Below are 20,992 nucleotides of genomic sequence, written 5' to 3' on the forward strand. Positions count from 1 at the left end.
ATAGGTTGGAGAACATGTGAAGATGGAACCATCTATGCTACTCATGGACCTCCTCTTCTACCTCTAGATTCTAATCTTGTCCAATCATAGCAGTAGAAATTATTAAAACAACCTGCTCAAGTATGGATTTGGTGATGCTAAGAAATATTTTAACCGTTCATAATTTTTAACAGTAAAAATCTAGCTAGAACATTGCCATCTCTATAATAATCTTTCTTCAAGATAATAATAATAATAATCCAAGTATAATTGGACCAATTTACTGGGCTCGGCTGGTAAACTTCGTATTTGTAATTTTTTTTGTACTAGTTTTTTTTGTGTAATTCGTATTTGTAATTTAAACCAGTTTTTTGTACTAGTTTTTTTTAGTGTTAAAATATTGTTCTTTGACTTAAGCTCACTGATGTATAATTATTATTTCTGGAATTTTTTTCTTCAAAATTGATTGTAATGGCCATATCGCATCTATAAATGTGTTTTTTTGCATTCTTTTAGAGTTAGCAAAAGTGCAGAGAGGAACAAGGATAATTTACACTCAGTTCGGACGGCATAGGTATAGATTATAGAATGCATGATAACACAATATTCTAGTTTTTTAATCAACTAAATACATAATTAAGTTCAAGTAAATGGTTACNCTATATCTTTGCTACCCAATGTCGTAGACCTTTGTTATTTCAACAGGGTAGTATCTTCTACTCCCTTTGATAATTTTATACAAGTGACAAATGATATTTAACACAAATAAAGTTACTGTTTGAACTTTTTAGGAGAGAATGAAACGGACTTAGGAACATTATGAAAAGGTTCAATTCAACTTTAAAACCGTTTTTCATAAAATAATTCATTTTTTGTAAAACTGGATACTTGAAACCTGGAAAATAAAGCTTATCCAAATTGTGTATAAAAAGATATCTGTCATCAAACCCATATATAACTGATCATTGATCATCGACCGCTGTCAAGAAATTATCGATCACTAACCACGGACACTGATCAGTAATCAATTTTTCACTTGGTGACTTTTATTGGAACGAAATTGGTCTAAAGATTAGAATTTATAATTAGGAGAATTTGTTTAAATTGAGCGGAGTTGGTTCAGATTGAAGGATATTATCTGTATGTAGGACTAGACCCAGAGCTACAGTTGAGACTAGATCGTTAATCAATATAAACTAGGACAGGTTCAATATACAATATCTAGTAGAAGAATGTTCCTAGGATATGGGAGAGGTTGGTATGGTTTCTCCTGGATGCTGAGTCTCCCTGTGTCTACGGAGATCAACCTTTCGCTGAAACCGTTTCTCACAAACTCCACATGCGAAAGGTTTATATCCAGTGTGCTTTCTCATGTGAGTAATTAAGTTGCTACTTTGTGAAAACGCTTTACTGCAGACCACACATTTATGAGGCTTCTCCCCTGCAAAAAAAATCAGATTAAACTGATTATGCTAATTAATTATTAATATTCAGATTTAGCTAATTTGGTCACACTATAGTTTCAACGCTAATGCATAGGGGCAACTAAAGGTTTGGTGAGAAGAGGGGGGGTATATTTGTCAAAAAAAAAAAATTGAAGGTGTTGTCAATATTATTTGGTTTCTTCGTTCTTAAAAAGTGATTAAAGGATTGGGATGGAGGGGGGGGGGATTATATTATTATCGACTTCAAGAGCTGTCCAAGAGGTTTACCTGTATGTATGTACGTATGCTTCTTCATGTCAGATTTTTGATGAAATCTCTTCCCGCAGAAGTTACAAGGATAAGGACGTGTATCACTGTGTATTAAAAGATGGGTAGATAAGGTACTGCTTCTTTTAAATGTTTTCCCGCACTGTGGACACTAAAAAGATAAAAATTTATACAAAGTTAAAAACTGCATTTAAACAAATATTTAAATATATGTTTTACTCTAAAGATGTGCAATGTGCATTTTACAGATAGAGAACACTTTTTTTTACAATTTATATACATGGAAAAAAAAATTATGATATACGTTTTTACCGGAAATGCTCTCTCCGTTCTGCTCTGTCCTTGTATGCAGGAGGAGCAGAGACCTGATGAATCAGGACGGAACTTGGAGCTTATCCCGCCACAATCTCCACACATCACGTCCACTGTCACGTTGTTGTTGTTGATCAGCTTACTCTCCTGCTCACAGGTTACAGCTGGTGACCAGATACGCCGGGCTGGGTCAACTGCTGGAGACCAGACCCGTCCCTTGGTCCAGGAGGGCAGGGAGGGGGGAGGACTAGGAGTAGATTGACTAGAACGGATTCCATCCTCAGTTTTTATCCTGGTCTCTTCTTTAATAGAGAGGTTGAGCGGAGATGTTGTATCAGGACTCTCCGGTCTCATTAATACAGGACTGTTCAGTCCTCTCACTAAACATATTTCATTATTATCTGGATAATTACAGTGAAAATACACTATTATTTTTGGATCATGCATCACTTTTATCAATCCAAACTCTTTCCATTTAGTTTTCTTTTCTTTTAAATTTACCAGCTGAACCCCAATAAATGAGAATATATCTATATTGCTAAAAAGTATTGCTACGAAAAAAAATAATATATGAAAACTGATCTTTTCATAATTTATTTAATATTATCATCTATGAATTGATAATGATTATTGATGATGATGATTATTATGATGCTGGTGATGATGATTATGATGCCTACCTGATTGAGCAGCTTGGAGTTGAAGCTGATGAAGTAGATTAGCTTGTGACTGTAGGAGGAGGGAGTGTAGGCACCAGGAGGGTAGGAGAGGGGAGAGGGGGGAGACGGAGGAGAGAGAGGGGAGGGAGTAGGGTAGGTAGGGAGGAGGATGCTGAGGGTAAATACTGTTGCATCCTGGTAGGAATCCTTTGGATAAACTTGAAAACTGAATCCGATCTTTCTCTGAAACATAATTATGTAACTTGTATGCGATTCCATTGGCGCCTGATCCAATCAGGGTTCAGTCATGTGTTTGGTGTCTATTTTGGACCAAAATAAATTGCTTGACAGTATCATCTATCTTTCTATCTATCTCATCATTCAATTAGAGATGAATCCTTATATCGGGGCTAAACAGTGAATAGAAATATTTACTTCTCTTCTACTGAAACTACAGTGTTAAAAAAAGTTTAGTTTAGTGGTTTAGACTTTTGAATTCAAAGGAGTTAAGTCTTTGCAACACACTCGAATTTTCTAATCCCTATATCTGTCCAACCTGATGACGAAAAACTTAGATTATTGGAAATATTTATAGTTTATATATTTATGGCAAAGATATCAGGATTAAAACATCAGAGTTTGTGGTAAAAACTTAATTCCTTTCTTCGAAGAAGTTTTATGGGAGGGAAAAATTTAACACATTCGTTACTCTCTAATTGCATCTCAAGTTCGGAGGTTTAACCAATGAGAGAGAGAGAAAGAATTCATTTGAAGCGATTTAGATTAACTTTGTCTATTCAAAAGGTATCACCTCCCCCCCCCTCTGGTTGATGAGCAGAAGTTAAACATTAGCTTCCCGTATCTGTCTCAGCAATGACTCAATTAAGTATATAATTGGTATAGCGTGCATTCAACCAATTCAACCCTCTATACTACAATATGTATAAAGCTTATAAGTAGTAATTAATGAAGGAAAGGGGGCGGGGCGACTCCTCCCAAAGATTCAATCATAAAAATCGAAATTGATTTGACAACATTTTTTAATAATTTAAAAACATATTTTCTTAAATTAATCTTTTTTATCGATCACTGAATGGCTAAAGGGATTTTTATTCAAACTCTATATCTTTGCATCATAATGTCGTAGACCTTTGTTATTTCAACCTAACAGAATTCATAGGTTGAAGTATCAAAAGATTACACCATCTGGCTGCAAAGATTAGGAAATTTGAGTTTGTTACAAGAACTCAGTTCCAATGGTAGGTTGGTTTAGAATTGATTGATTAGAAAACAAAGATAAGCATAATTCAAAATACTTTTAAAATGTCAAAAAAAATGACAATAAAATTAAACAAAAAGGAAAGAAATTGTAGAACTCTAAACTTTAATTTAAACTTTAATGCACTGGATCTGAGTAAAGGTCTGACAAGAACTATACGGTTATGAAAAATGAGAAGCAAGGATTAAAAAGCTAAATCTTAAATAAGTTCTTGATGATTGCGACAGAGATGAATAAAACTATGAAGCTAATTAGAATGCTATAGATCTCGATATAATTCTACATCAAGATGTTAAGTAATATATTAAAACAGCTTTAATTATGGTTCTACGTATAATCGAGAATTCTAGAGAATTATACGAACTTTGGATCTAAAAAGAAATTTAGATATAATGAGAAAACGAGATCCGATAATATCTCTGAATCTGTTAACCCTATACAGGCTGGGGGGGGTCTGAATCTGTTAACCCTATACAGGCTGGGGGTCTGAAAAAGGGTAAATAAAATGAAAAAAATAATTTTTTGTTTTAAACAAATATGAAAGTATAACACATGTTTCTACATGCATTTTTCAAGGGCTTTTCAAAAATAATGTTTTTAGATCTGTAGCTTTAGGCACAAACAAGTTTTTCACAGACCGGACTTTTTTCCGCCCTGCACCCTACCATATAAATGAAAAAGATACTTTTTAACAACAAATCCTTTAAATTACTAATCATTAAAAGTCACAAAATTTCACGGTGATAGTGTCAAAAATTAGAGTGCTAGGACAAAAAAAACTACAGGGGGCACTAAACGCCCCCCTCCCAGACTGTTTAGGGTTAAGAGATAGATCTGATAAGAGCTCAGATCTTATTAGATCTGTTAGCTCATAAAAAGAGCTCAGATCTTATCAGACCTGTTAGCTCGTAAAAAGAGCTCAGATTAGATCAGACCTCTTAGCTCATAAAAAGAGCTCAGATCTGATCAGATCTGTTAGCTCTAAAAAGAGCTCAGATCTTATCAGATCTGTTAGCTCATAAAAAGAGCTCAGATCTGATCAGACCTGTTAGCTCTAAAAAGAACTCTAGATCTGATAAGATAAGCTAAAGCTCTAAAAAACCCTTGATTTAATAATAATATTTTGCACAAAACATAATAGATCGCCAGATTTAACAAGGTCCCTTAAAGATCCCTAGATCGCTTGAAATTAGCAAGATCGGTAGATGTAACAAGATCACTGGATCTAACATTATCGTTTATCATTTGAAACATCGTCATATTTAACGGATCATATAAGATCGTTAGTTATCTTGAAAAAAAACACTATATCTGTTTAAGATCGATAGATCTAATCAATTCTAAATTCAACGAAAACTCCTTTGTAACAGAGAGATCGTTATATCGGAGAAAACCACATGAAGGTTAGAATATTTCGAATTCAGAATAATATCAACAACAAAGGAAATGACTCTTTGCCACAAACTCTGATTTTCTAATCCCAATATCTTTGGAACCCAATGTCGTAAACCTTTGATATTTCAAACTTATATTTTTTGATCTAACAAAAGTCATAGTTTGAAATTTCAAAGGTTTACGACGTTGGAATCCAAAGATATTGGGATTAGAAAATCAGAGTTTGTTGCAAAGAGTCAATTTTTTAAATTATGATCAGGAATACAAAAAGACAAACAAAAAAAGATTACTATTTTATATACATAGATATGGGATATATTCGTTATCATTTGACCATCTAATTTAATAATTAATTGTTTGATAAATGTTCAGGAATTAATATTGCACATTTATAATCATTTCATTTATAATCATTTCATGTTTAATTTATAATTTGGCAAGGAATGCTAAAAGAGAACCATTAATGTAAAGATAATACTGAAAAAACGCACACCCGTCATTTAAGCTTCATCTGATCGATCCTACTTTTAATTAGAAATTGACTTTTTGATAAAACGTGTATAATTGATTCGTCTGTTTTCAGTTCAGTTTGATAAACAGTAATACTTTTTTAAACCAAAACCAAAACCTACTTTTTTAAGTTGATAAAAAGTCTGTATGAACAGGCTTTGAATTCGTTTTCCCCGGACGGAAAAATTACTTAAAATTTCACAATCTTAATAATTTACTTTCCCGTGCTTGAGTCATATTTAATTTACGTAGTGTTAAAATAAATGATCCGAAACAGCTTCTATTAAGTTTTCGTTTAACACTTTCTGCTTCATTACTTCAAGGTTTATAAAGCGCGGATAATGTTAGAAACTGTCCGTATCCTTGTATTGAAGGAAAGGAGAAGAGTTCCTATTATGCTAAAAATTAATCTTCTATGAAAGTTTGGTTTAGCTCACCTTCTCTCTCCATAGTTTCACGATAATTAGGCAGCATTTACATGGATATGCTTGGGTTCAGATACAAGAGTATAGTCCTCACTAGATAACCACGATATCAGGGTTCCCTTTGCTTCTCAGGGTCTTAAACCAACTGAGAGATAATACGCTAAACTCAACCCGGACCCTCAGCTCAAACCACGGAGTTTAGAACGTTACACGCTCCGCTAACCACCTGGGGGGGGGGCTATGGCACACGCCAACCTGACTGTTGTTATAATTATTGGCTCAACTGTTATCTCTTCAAAATCTGGTTTCACTCTTACCGCTGAATACAATATAGAGAGGTAGGAAATATAATCAAGGATAGAGAGGACAGGAATATAATCAAGGATAGAGAGAACAGGAATATAATCAAGGATAGAGAGGACAGGAATATAATCAAGGATAAAGAGGAAAGGAATATAATCAAGAATAGAGAGTTAGGAATATAATCAAGGATAGAGAGGCAGGAATATAATCAAGTATAGAGAGGACAGAAATATAATCAAAGATAGAGAGAACAGGAATATAATCAAGGATAGAGAGGACAGGAATATAATCAAGAATATAAATGACGGAATATAATCAAGGATGAAATGACAGGAATACAATCAAGGCTATAGAGAGGAAAAGAATATAATCAAGGATGGAGAGTACAGGAATACAGGAATGAAAGAGGATAAAAACCTAATTGAAATAGATAGGTTTGGAATGTAATGATAATAGGACCGGAATTTGATGATTGTTACGAACAGAGAAAAACTAAAAAAAATGTAAAATTCTTGCAATTTCTTTTCACTTTTATACTGAAACCACACAGTTGAAAATAATTATTTTTCCGAAAGAAAAGTATGAATATCTCTATCCAACACAAAAAGACTTGGAACGATAAAAGCATTTTTTTGTGTGTGTGGGGGGGGGTATAACTCAATTTTGCTAAATTTTTAGAATATAAAAAAACAGTCTGGAACAGAGAGAAGAATATAATTGGAAATAAAGCAAAAAAGTTTGCATTAGATACATACAAGAAATGTATAGCTTTGTTTACAAGTTAAGTGTACTGCAGATTCTGGGAGGAATATAAACAAACGTACCATTCTATATAATATATATATTCATTCCAAGACTTCTTGCTGCACTTTTAAATTAAAAGATTTGCATTTTAAAAATACATTAAAAATGTAGGAAAAAACATGGCCAAAAATCCAGGAAAATATGAAAAATGAGCATCAGACTGGGTCGACTTTGAAGTATAACAACGCTTAGAAATTTATTTTCACCTAGCAATCTAATGCACGGTGGACTAGGGTCAATTTGAATTCAGATCGGACCGACCCTTTGTACCGGCCTTACTGACTCACGGCAAGTACGGCCCCGCCTCTATTCTAAGTCAGACTGCTTTCAACTTTATTGGCGCTGCCAGACTTTTTACTGTACCTGAGCTTTAGAATAGGATATCCTTAATCCCGATCGGTTAATTAATCTGGAGATTAATGACAAGAGGAGAATAAGCATTATTTAATCTCGAGATTAAGAAAAAGAGTGGATCAGCATTAATCCCGATATACACCATTCAAAAGTTCCCAGCTCTGGCCTATCACAGGCCTTTTTAACCTGCCCCGCTATTAGCCTAGTTTAGTGTGAATGACATGTATATTTTAGACCTACAAAAAGTGTGGTTCTACCATAAGTTTAAAAGAAGCTTTTAAAATAAACAAATCATCCCTTATATCAGGGTCATTTAAAACTAGGGGAAAACACGGAGAAATTGTACATGTTATCCGGAACATTCAATTTTCATCCAAACTAACATTTTACCCTCNGCCCTTCCACATTCAATGACAGTTTATACTTTTGCTTTGTCATGGAGCCTTACAATCTATATTTAACGTAGGAAGGTAGCGTGTATATATAAGTATATTAAAATACATTTATCTAAAACTTAATATCAGTTTGATCTGTGACATGTTTTTGTCAATGGCAATGGATCATATTCGGGGTAAACTCTATTTTTTCTCTCAAAAATAAATGTTTTATCCACTGGTTTGGTTTTGAAGGCAAGAGAGAGGTGCCGAGACGGATTATTCATATTTCATATCACAAGTTAAGATTATGCAAAAGGAGTCATATATTAAAACTATTTAAGAAGATTAAGATTCGGATATTATATATATACCAAGAGCTAAAAATTCCGAATTAAAGATATGAGAGAAATGAGAAATATATATTTTTTAGTGAATCATTCTAATATATAATCAAATACGAAGTACAAAAACATGTTTTTGCTCTACCGTACACGTTTGTGTCAACACTCTCTTGACGACATTGCTTATTTCATGGTTTTGTTTTCAATTAAATAAGTACTATTTATGAAGTGTAGGTAATTACGATGATCCTATATAATGATTATAATTGGAAAGTATTGTGACACAATATCGGCATATAAATTGTTATTGTGACAAGGATGTGTATGTAATACAAGTTAAATTATCAATTTAACGAACAAATATAAAGTCAGCATGTGCTCGATCTCTGATTGGTTGGCGGCGACTGAACCTAAACCAATCAGAGGAAACCTCGGGGGGTGGTTCAACCAATCAGGAGTAGGGACGCTAACTCGTGCCTAACACAAGCCAAGGAACCGTGTCGGTTATGGTTTAAAAGATATATAAGAGCTTTATATTTTATATTTAGGATTTAGGATTCCTCCGGATTAACCAATATATAAACTAAGCTAATCGTTACTTCATGAAGTGCGGTGTTTTTATATATAGGAAAACGTATTTTAGCATCAATAAAATGTTGCAATATACAATATATGCATTATGCAATATAAAATTAGAATCATTTGCATACATCAAACCGAAGAAATAAATGTCATCGAAATTTAAGCATTTTTTCTAACAATGAGCCTTTTATATCAAACAATGTTGAGTTAAATTTATCCACACCCTGTATGATATATCTTTGTACCTTTTTTCATTCGCCTTTCTTGAAACTTAAAAACATATTTTCTGGATAGAAAGAAGTGTTAAACATCAAATGTTAACACCTTGCTTAGATATGGGGATTAGAAAATTTACTTTTGCGGCAAAAACTCAATTCCTTTTAGATAAATCTTTAGCAAGTTAAGAAACATATTTGAGGGCCGGATGAAGAGGTTTACTGTGCTTTTTTTCTGCAATTTAGTTTCAATATCGAAACTTTTTATCTTTCAATTTTCAAGATCCAATTTAATAACAACTGATTTTAAGCGAGGTTTCAGTTTAAAGTTCAGAACAGGTTTTTTTTTAATTTTCAGTCTTTAAAAGATGAACGAAATTTATGGAGGGGTCATACCCCCCCGCCCCAGTACCCCATCACTATTCCTTTTATTCTATATTTACCAATGACGTTTTTATTAAGACGACATCATATTTTTCTGGACAGAATTCTGTTCAAGTTTAAACTAATTATTAATCTGTTAAGTTTAATCAATCTTAAAATCTATGAATCTTTAACCTAAACCTGGCCGCTAAACTATAACGGATAATTACAGGGGAGATTGAAACCGGAAGTAGAGGGGTGGGGTAGGGCACGTGTCTACTGGCCAGCTGAGTTAATTTGTAAATGGTTCTGATAAACTCCAGAGTTATTTCATCACCTGCGCTCATCTTTCATAGACCCTTGAGCTAACCATTATCCAACCCTTATCCACCCTTTATCCGTACCTCTTCTTTCATCCTTGTAATACTTATCCTTTATCCGTCCCTCTTCTTCATCCTTGTAATACTTATCCTTTATCCGTCCCACTTCTTCATCCTAGTAATACTTTTCCTTTATCCGTCCCTCTTCTTCATCCTTGCAAGCATATCCTTTAACTTTACTCCATCTTTCATCCTTCCTTTCTTCCATTACACAATTATTTCTCCATTCTTCCTATACTTTTTTTCTCCATTATTTCTTCATATTTCTCTATCCTGACTTCATTCTTTAGAAATCTTTCTATTTCTTTTCTCCACTCTTACTCCCGTACTTCTACTTCTTTCTTCATGCTTTCTCCATTAATTCTCAACCTTTTTTCTATTCCTTCTTAACCCTTCCTTCATTCGTTTTTTCTCTCTCTTCCTTTATCCTTATTTTTTCTTCTTCATGCATCCTTCCATCATTCTTTCTCCGAATAATCTTAATAAATTTTTTTCTGACCCTCTTCCATCCTTCCTGTACTTTTTCTACATCTTTTTTTTAACCAATTATTTATTCTTCCCTTGATTTTTCTCCATTTTTCCTCAAACCCTTCTTTATCCCTTTAAATATTCTTTGTACCCTAAATCCTTCATTTATTCTTTCCTTGATTTTTCTCCATTTTCCCTCAAACCCTTCTTTATCCCTTTAAATATTCTTTGTATCCTAAATCCTTTAATATTCTTCTGACATCTTAAATCAGTCCTCAATCTTTTCTCGAAAACTTGAACCTGGATCCTAAACTTTCGCTATAAAAGTCAACCTAGTTAATTTCTAAACCAAATTAAAAACATTCCCATGATTCTACCGATTTCCCCAATAACAATTTGAGGTGGCAAATCAATCAAGGGGCTCCGGAGTTATGATCGGACAACCAAACATCCAAACAAGCAAACAGAGATTACTACTTTACATATAAAGATAATCTTAAAATAGATTAGTACGGTTTCCTAAATCATATATATATATACATAATTTAAATATTATATATAATATATATAATATGCAATTTGTCCATGCATGGTAATATAATATATGAGTATGTAACCCTCTAGTTTAACAGTAATTATATAGAGTGAAGTAAAGTATAAATTGTTTGCACACTACACTTTATTGCTAAGTAAATATAATTATTAAACGTAGGTTTATCATTCCCTAGCACTAAAGGTTTATTACTCCAGGAATGCCTGCAGTGTAAGGTGAGTGTGTTTGTTTGATACTCGTTTACCTTGCTATGTTTTGGGTAAATATTGGAAATCAATAAATCAAACTTTCAAGGTTTTAACTTTTTATGATTGTATTTAATGATATACAGAAGAAGAATGGAGGAGAGAGGTTTATCGTTAAAGAAGCTAGATGGCGTTTGCGGACTGCTTGTAAATAGATTAAAAAAAGTATTATATGTAGTTAATATTTACAAATAAGAACTCATATCAACTTTAATCATAACGAAAACCATAACTTCCGGTATTGCCGGATCTCCAATCTAAATGTGCAGACGGTTTAAAGAAACGCAATTATCTATTGGAACCAACCCCGGACATATTTGTTATTCCTGAGCCGGCGATTTAAATAATTCAATAAAATACAACTCAGGTCTAGGCTGTCGGTGGGCCTTATTTACGGCTGGAGCTTTCGGATTTAAGTTGACAAAATGATACTCTATCTAGTTTTCCACAGAGTTGAGTTCATAAAACCGGTTTAATAATGTTTTTTTTTATGAGAACAAAACTCAACATTGAGTCTTATTCTCCTCTAAAACCAACCCAGGTCGGTCTTATTTTCATTGGGCCTAACTCCGTAAGTCTAGTCTAAGATCTCGCAGATGTCATTCACGTGAAACAAGCTGTCGTCAGAGTTGGGTCTTAGCTTGGGTTTAAAGCTGGGTTCAAGGAATTTAGACCCGAGCCGAAGCTTTCAAATCGTGGGCTCAGCACATCCTTCTTATCTTTGGTAATTTTAAATGACTCTACATTTATCTAGCATATATGTACTATTCACTACGGTTCCCTTAAAAGCTTTTTCTGATCAAGAATGCGTGAAATATTCATAATTAAATATTTTTGATTACGCTTTATCTATACAGTCACTTGCGGATTTCTGCCTTAGAAACAAAGGAGGAAATTATTAGAATTTTCACTTTCAAGCGAGAAAAATGACGATTTATAGCTTCCATATTATTGATCGGATAAAGATTTATATGTCATCGTTGTGAATCGGGCATGTCCCTCTTTACCAGGAAGGTCATTTAAAGTTATTTTGACATTTTCTGTAAAAAATTATAAAACTGCATAATATTTGTTTAATACTTATCTTCAAGTGCGTGCGCGTTAATATTAAATAGTTTAAATCAACCACGCGTATCCAGAAATAATCTGACTAAAGATGGTTGAAAGCATAATTTAAAGATTTTATGAAACCACACTAGGAGAGAGGGAGGAAGAGGAAGGAAGGTATTGTTTAAAGGGAGCTATTAGATAAAATACTACAAAGGGAGAGTGATCATGCAGTGATAATGTTAAGGGGTTAGGTGTTATTAATTTCTAAAGGAACTGAGTTTTTGTCACAAACTCTACTTTTTTAATCTCTATATCTTTGCTACCCAATGTCGTAGAACTTTGATATTTCAAAATATAAATTCTGTTAGACCAAATAATCTAAGTTTGAAATATCAAAGGTTTGCATCATAAGATTGTACAGATATAGGGATTAGACAATTTGAGTTTGTGACAAAAACTCAGTTCCTTTGTAATCAACTATTTTGCACTAGCTTTAATAAGAGTTCAGTTATTTTCTCAATAGTCCAATATTTTGTGTCTAACTTTATTAAAACATGCTATGATACAAAAAAGTGGCGCGTGGCGTTTATAATTCCCCCCCCTCCCCCCTTTCAAATCCGAAGTTCACTGTGCAATGATTCTATCCTTAAACTATCTATCTATCCAGGTAACTCTGTAGTCATCCCATCCATGCTCATCTAACACCTGGCTTCAGATTGTATAAACCTTAAATACTTCAACTAAATTATATTCTACAAGGATTCAACATCGCTGCAGCCGAACAGATTTTATTGAGGTTAAAGGGAGTGTTCGCGTAATTTCAAGTGATCCTACAGAACAGTACTCTTTTAAGCTCTGTCTAATCGAAAATGAATAAGTTATCTATGTTATCTATGTTATCTATGCTATCTATGTTATCTATGTTATCTTCCATATAATTGATCAGATTAAGGTTTCAAGTGTACCGTTGTGAATCAGAAATGTCCCTCTTTTAAAGGAAGGATCGCTTACAATTACGCTCACAGTCCCTTTAAGTACTAGACTTGCTATTGGAGATTGATTCTTCAACTTTTCATTTTTGAGAAAATACCTTTGATTATAGTTAATATTCAATGAGATTGTGATTTTTATTTAAAGAGGTTGCAGTGCTAATACAGTGAAATAATAATACCAGATTCTAAATAACAAATTACTGGTGGTTTGAACAATTATCCTTTATAACTCCTGATACAGATTTGAAATTATCCAGATAAGTGCTTGAAAGCAGCATTCAGAGCCAGAAAGTGAGAGAGCTAGGACCGAATTTAATGAATTTGAGCTAACTACCGTCGATTCGTATACTTATCTGTAGTTCTGCAGCTTACATCTACTGGTTCAGATTTGTCCATATCCTAAAGATGTAAGCAGCTACACGGTAGAACTACAGCTAAGTATTTGAATCGACGGTAGTTAGTTCAGTTACCTAGCTCAAATTCATTAGATTAGACATCAACAACCAAGTTCTCCTCGGCTTGTGAATAGTTTTAATAAATGTGAAGTTTTCACTAAATAACATCGTGACATATCTTTGACATACTTATGTATATAATTAAAATATTAAAGTGATAAAATGTTAAAGTAATTTTAAGTAATGTAAAGGAACATGTTAATAATTAATCAAGTACAGGGTTTACCACAACGGTTGAAACTTCAAAGACGACTGTTAAGAATTTATACTTTCTGTTTCCGTATATCTATGATTACATAAGACATTAAAAGATAATATATAAGGCAGAAAAGTTTTCAACCTTGAAATCGTCATATTGATAGAGTTTTAGATCGTCCTTTCAGTCTTTTTACTTTGTGGGCAACCCTGTATTAAATAGAATGATATTTCTATTCCACCTCTGCTGAAGATCCCATTTTCCATCTAATAAGATTTTAGTGTCCTGTCTTCTGTGTTTTCAGACCAATATGCATATTAAGTTACTATTGAAAATAAAAATTGAAGTTTATTGAAAATTCTCCATGTGATCACTATTGCTGCTAGTTGTTTAAAAAGTATATGTTGTTTGTGTATTAAAAGCCAGCATGTTTTGGTTTAAAGCGAGAAACTTACTTATATTTAAATAACTCCTTATCAAAACTATAAACTAAAGAAACTATATGTTGGTGCAAAAACTGCCAGATTAACCCATTTTATTCTGAATCAACAAATCAGTTAAACCCGTGTTCTCAACTTGTTATTTTTGTTTACTCCCAGAAATACGGATTAAATCTATTTTAAATGATTTGAGAAGAATTGACCCGGTTTGACACTGCTCCACATTGTTCTTGAGTAAACAAAAGCTTAGAAGGGTTCAACCCTAAAACGGTTTCTTGGAACACAATGATTACGGGCTAAAAATGAGATTACATAATGATGGTTCGGTAGCAAGATTGGATAATTATCCGGCTTAGTCCGTAGAGGAACACAACCTTAAACCTCCCGTACTCCCTGCTCCGGGTCCAGGGTTCTATACGGTAGTTTTATTGTCAGATAAAGGTGATTACTCCACTGCCTGCGTGTGGCGGGGTGTCAGTTGGTAGGCGGGGAGGATTCAGCCCACCTGCCCTGACTCCCCCTACCCCCCCCCCACCTTTCCAGCACACACCGTTCGCCAGATGGTAAATACTAGGAAAGAAAAAGTGAAAATCTTGAAATCTCCGAAGTTTGGTTTTGTCAGGGTTCGGTTGTTAAGGATTAACATCTGTGGAGTGTGGATTGAGCTAAAAATCAAGCTTTTCCAAACCGTCATCTCAGGATCCTTATATACTCTCAGATCAACCGGATAAATTCAAATTAAAAACGAACTTTGTCAGGATAAAAAGTAGAATCTAAATTACTGGTTTCAAGTTTGCACCTTTGTTAGGATTGTATTTTGTAAAAAGTCAAATTTAAAATCCATGTTTCTTTTGTATTGTTCGCGCGATAAATTCTATTGAACTATTCTTATTGTATTGAAATCCCAATATGCGTATTAAATAGTATATAGTCATAAATGAGTGATTTAATCCTGCTTGTGCTTATTATTCAAAATATAATGGAAACTATTAGATAGGTTAGGTTAACACAATTTCTGGGCCCAGTTATGCAAAAACTATGCATGTATTGCAAACTAAAGCACTTGTCTTTTTATCTAATCTAGGTTGTGTAATCTTTGTTTTTAATCAATTAAGATCTTAAATACATATTATTGTAGTATTTTGTTTTTATTTTTTTCAAGGTCTAAAATGTTAACTATATTGCAGTATTTGTCTTTAATCTAATCAAAATCTGAACTATATTGTAGTATTTATCATTTATCTGATCCAGGTCTAAACTATATTGTAGTATTTGTCTTTTATCTAATCAAGGTCTGAACTATATTGTAGTATTTGTCTTTTATCTAATCAAGGCCTGAACTATATTGTAGTATTTGTCTTTTATCTAATCAAGGTCTGAACTATATTGTAGTATTTATCTTTTATCTAATCCAGGTCTGAACTATATTGTAGTATTTATCTTTTATCTAATCCAGGTCTGAACTATATTGTAGTATTGTCTTTTTTCTATTCAAGACTTTGATTTTTGTATTTTGATAGATTAAGCTATAATGTACATTGTACACGTTGTAAATGTTCTGTTTGTGTTTGAATTGTATTTCAGATTATATATGTTTGTAGTTTGAATTTCACCAATTAAAGGAGATAATTTTTTTTAAGATTCCAAACGTTTGAAACTTAATGTTATAATGAATTTTCTTAAAAATTATAGTTAATTTTTTATCAATTTGTTTAATTTTCTTTTGATATTGATCTTAATCTTTTAAATTAAGGATTACTATTAATATCACACATATGATTTATCCTAGGTTTCGTAACTTTTAATCTTGTTTCCAGTTTGCCAGTCCTACCTAACTAATAAATAAATGTTCATTTCAAAACCTAAAATGATATCACTTTAACTCCATGGATTCCGATTGTATATTATGTAAGGCGCCTTTTCCCTCTCTCGATTTAATCTTTGCCTTGTGTCACTTTGTTGTATATTTGAGAGTTTGAACCCCCTGTTCTAAGTTTTACAACATATAATTTTCTCTTTAAACTACTACAAAATACTACTCTGGGATGAAACAAGGACGGGATAATGTATCTATCGAAGCACCACCACCTGATGACACCATGTTTCACTAATAATATAACGGGAAATAGAAATATTTACAATTAGTAAGATTAAATTCTGGATAAACAATCCACCCTCATCAAATATATCCTTGGGTTGAATCAAACCTTACTTCAAATATATCCTTGGGTTGAATCAAACCTTCCTAAAATATATCCTTGGGTTGAATCAAACCTTCCTCAAATATATCCTTGGGTTGAATCAAACCTTCCCTCAAATATATCCTTGGGTTCAATCTAACCTTCTCTCAAATATATCCTTGGTTTGAATCAAACCTTCCTCAAATATATCCTTGGGTTCAATCAAACCTTCTCTCAAATATATCCTAGGGTTGAATCAAAGCTTCCTCAATTATATTTTTAACTCCAATTTTTGAGTCAACTCACAGAATTGACTCAAATCAAACTTAAACTCAAATAAATTTTGTCCTGGATAAAATCAAACCGTAAGCGTGGCTTACATCAAGGTTCCACCAAAAACATAAAAAATCTTTACTCCAATCAAACTTTTGGCAAAAATAAAACGCTTGACTCAAATCAAACGGCTGGCTTTAATAAGTTCATTTGATGATATTGAATCAATATCATTATATTTTTAATCATTATCTATACTATGCAACCTCAACTAAGCTTTCGGTGTGTTCTGCAGCAATTTGCAGTACACTCACCGAAAATAGCGTTTAGTGGAGAGTACATGGATATTGTAATTTGCAGTACACTCACCGAAAATAGCGTTTAGTGGAGAGTACATGGATATTGTAATTTGCAGTACACTCACCGAAAATAGCGTTTAGTGGAGAGTACATGGATATTGTAATTTGCAGTACACTCACCGAAAATAGCGTTTAGTGGAGAGTACATGGATATTGGCGTAATTACGAGTATGTAGGAAAGAAGAAAAAATAGAAAAGTAAGAATAAAAAAAAGGAAGGGGTCTTATTAAAATTTTCTAATCCTATATCTTTGCAACATAATGATGTAAACCTTTGATATTAGATCATTTCATCTAACAGAATTTATAGTTCACAATATCTAAAGTATACGACATTGTGTTGCAAAGATATAGGGATTAGAAAATCAGGGTTTGTGATTGCTGAACACGGTTTAGGAAGCATTAAGTTATTATTAATAGGGATATAATTGTTTTTAAAACTGTCAACGTATATGTACATAACATACTTAATAACTTTATATCTTTTACCAGATTAGGTGTAAACAAGGTTCTGTTCGAATAAACCTGAATTAAAATAAAACACTTTTCTTGAAAATATGGGGGGGGGGTTAAGAGGGGGGAAATGGGCTGGGGGGGGGAAAGATAAATGTTAAGGGGGGTGTGCGAGCATGGGATCGGATGGATCCTAGTAAACCGGAAGAATATCCAGCTGCAGACAGCAGAAGAAGATAGTTTAACAGAAAGAAATATTCGAAGATAGATAGATAGACAGATTAGTAGTTAGGTAAGTTTTGTGAAAGATAGACAGATTAGTAGTTAGGTAAGTTTAGTAGAAGTAGACAGATAGACATTTGGACAGATAGACAGATTAGAAGTAGGGGAAGTAAGGAGGTGAGAATGTAAAGAAGAAAGAAGATGAGAATGTAAGAAATAAAGGAGATGAGAATGTAAGGGAAGAAAGGAGGTGAGAATTTAAAGAAGAAAGGAGATGAGAATGTAAGAAATAAAGGAGATGAGAATGTAAGGAAGAAAGGAGGTGAGAATGTAAGGAAGAAAGGAGGTAAGGAGACAATGTGACCGTCAGCTGCTGGAAGCATTATTGATACTTTAAGCATTCCAGAACTTTCTCTAGTTTTAGTATTAGGAGGGGATAGAGGGAGGAGGGTAATTATCCTTTTTAAATATAATAGTATTTGGTTGGTGTAAATCTATCTTTTATAATCGCTATGTACACTTGTCTATGCTGAATGTACCCTTATGTACCCCCTGTAACCCCTGTATGTACCTGTATGTACCCCCTGGCAAGAAAGAACCCCTGTATGTGCCTGGGCCACAATACTCTCACTGTGTCCTGCTACACCTGTAAAGTCTCCAGTGAATTACAAGTTGAATATTATAAACGTTTTTTTTAAAACGTTTTTTTGAAAACGCTATAAGTAAATGCTAAATCATAGTGTTGGATTTTTTTTATAATACTGGAAACTTTTTGTAGATTTAGATTTTAAAAAACGTTGAGAGGAAAAAAAGTTTTGCGGAATCCTGTAAAAATACTTTAACCTTGCAGTTTTTATTGAAACAATCTGACACTAATGCAATTTACATGATTAATACATACACTTATTAGAGGCGTAATCAGGATTTTATCAAAGGGGGGGGGGTCCGGGGCTATACTTCTCCCAGGGTAGAACATTTTGGGAAGCGTATTGTCTCAAGAGTAATGAAGCTCTCCTTCAGAAATAAAATAGATCAGCAACTTTCTACCATGGAATAAATAATAAATAATCCTTATATTTTGGCAACCTGATGATGGAAACCCTTGATATTTTAAACTTAGACTATTTTATCTAACAGAATTTATAGTTTGAAATGTCTAAGGTCTACGAAATTGGTTTACAAAGATATATGTATTAGAAAATCGAGTTTGTGACAAAGACTCAATTCCTTTAGTTTTATTAGTTATCGTTAAGAAGCTTAAATGCGGGAGTCTCTTTTTATAAAGAATCCACAATCACTGTGATCTTTCCAGAGCTGAAAACTTTAGAATAGGATATCCTTAATCCTGATCGGTTAATTAATCTGGAGATTAAAAATGAGAGGAGAACAAGCATTATTTAATCTGGAGATTAAGAAAAAGAGTGGATCAAGCATTAATCCCGATATCCACTATTCAAAAGTTCCCAGCTCAGGCTATATTTGTTGGATAAAACGTGCTGGGTTGACTCTACACTGGGTAGTCCTGTAGTCCAGACTAGACAGTACGACTGAATGCATATACAGTACATATTGTGCCTGCTCGGATCGTACAACTTTTATAGTGGGGCGAAATAAAAATAAATAAATTTTCAGCTGAACAAATTAGAATATCATACTTTAGCAGACAAAAATTCAGAGCGCACCGTTATGAATCGGACTAGCTTGAAATTACGTCTTTAGCTGATTAATATGGTTAATGATACGCATTTGATTAAAGCATTTTTGACAGTTTACAATTTTAAAGGTTTTCATAATTATAAATATTATATATATCGTTTTCTTAAAAATTACTTCAAATTTAACCGTTCTATTGTGAAAACATAAATCAGACAATCATGTGCGAAGGAACTGAGTCTTTGCAATAAACTAAAATTTACTAATCCCTATATCTTTGGAACCTAATGGTGTAAATCTATGATTTTTTAATATTTGATCCAACCAATTTATAGTTTGAAATATCTAAGGTTTACGACATTGGGTTGCCAAGGTATTAAGATTAGAAAATCAGAGTTAAATATATATTCAATTTAATTCGGATAATTTTTCCTAATTTTAGATGAATATTTTTGTTCTCTTTCATGAGAAATTTCAAATTATTGATATTTAATTTTATTCGAAGAGAAATAATTACATTAAATTTTTCTCACTCTCATATGATTTGCATTGTTTTAATTAGTGAAAGTAAATTTAATAAATTTAATGCATAAAAACTATAAATTTTTATTCTATAAATCCCCCAATTAACATTGATCGCAGTTAATTTTCTTGCTGTATATATGCAACCTGGAGAAAATCTTGAAAGTTAAATTTATTGTACACTCTTGTCAACTATAAATCCTAGAGAAAAGCAAAATTTATTCAATGTTTTAACATCTTTTTTCCTTTTCTAAACATAAGTTGCACCTTGCCTGTCAATAATATTTAAAACTAAAACAAGGGTTTATCTATTAATAATCTGTGTGGCCATTATTCAGTGCTATAGACAAGATATTTATGTTGGAGGGTTTCTGTAAAAGTCCGGAGAAAAATGTGTGTGATGCTGAAATTGCTTTCTTAGATTTAAATACCGGGCATTCTACAGAATTAAATCAGTTTAGAAATTCATCGTTAAAGAAATTCAGCCTTTGCTACAAACTATAATTTATTTATCCCTTTAACCCGATGTCGCAAACCTTTAATATTTCAAACTATACATTTTGTTAGATCAAATTTTCTAAGTTTAAAATATCAAAAGTTTACTCCATCAGGTTGCTAAAATATAAAGATTAGAAAATTTGAGTTTGTGGCAAAGACTCAATTCCTTTATCCAACATAGGAACTTAACACTTACCTCAAACAATAATATTGGAATTTTTGTAACCTGATGTCGTACTCCCTTGATATTTCAAAACATGAATTATTTTTGTAACCTGATGTCGTACTCCCTTGATATTTCAAAACATGAATTATTTTTGTTACCTGATGTAGTACTTCCTTGATATTTCATAACATGAATTCTGCAAGATCAAATACAGGTCACAAAAATAAAGGAATTATTTATTAGAGTTTGTATTAAGAGTTTAGTTCATTTGAAGGATT

The 20,992-nt window shown here is 32.9% G+C and overlaps 1 protein-coding gene across 1 annotated transcript; it reads right to left on the reverse strand.

The window, feature by feature from the left end:
* Nucleotides 1–688: 688 nt before the first annotated feature.
* LOC111703313 (zinc finger protein Gfi-1b) lies at nucleotides 689–20,912 on the reverse strand. Its single transcript, XM_023475217.1, has 6 exons — nucleotides 20,873–20,912; nucleotides 18,447–18,521; nucleotides 2,684–2,905; nucleotides 2,004–2,383; nucleotides 1,692–1,842; nucleotides 689–1,420 (listed from the first exon to the last, which is right to left on the reverse strand). The coding sequence occupies exons 1-6, from the start codon at nucleotides 20,898–20,900 to the stop codon at nucleotides 1,218–1,220; spliced, it is 1,059 nt and encodes a 352-aa protein (XP_023330985.1). The 5' UTR covers nucleotides 20,901–20,912; the 3' UTR covers nucleotides 689–1,217.
* Between the last annotated feature and the right edge of the window lie 80 nt (nucleotides 20,913–20,992).

Source organism: Eurytemora carolleeae, unplaced genomic scaffold (genome assembly GCF_000591075.1).
Source record: "Eurytemora carolleeae unplaced genomic scaffold, Eaff_2.0 scaffold534, whole genome shotgun sequence".
NCBI classification, from domain to species: Eukaryota; Metazoa; Arthropoda; class Copepoda; order Calanoida; family Temoridae; genus Eurytemora; species Eurytemora carolleeae.

Excerpts from the sequence above, each read along its gene's own strand:
- LOC111703313 (XM_023475217.1), bottom strand. The coding sequence starts at position 20,900 with ATGAAATATCAAGGAAGTACTACATCAG. Across the intron at positions 2,906-18,446 it reads TTGCCAGGGGGTACATACAG|AGAAAGATCGGATTCAGTTT; the intron begins GTACATACAGGG and ends ATTATGTTTCAG. Across the intron at positions 1,843-2,003 it reads GAACGGAGAGAGCATTTCCG|TGTCCACAGTGCGGGAAAAC; the intron begins GTAAAAACGTAT and ends TTATCTTTTTAG.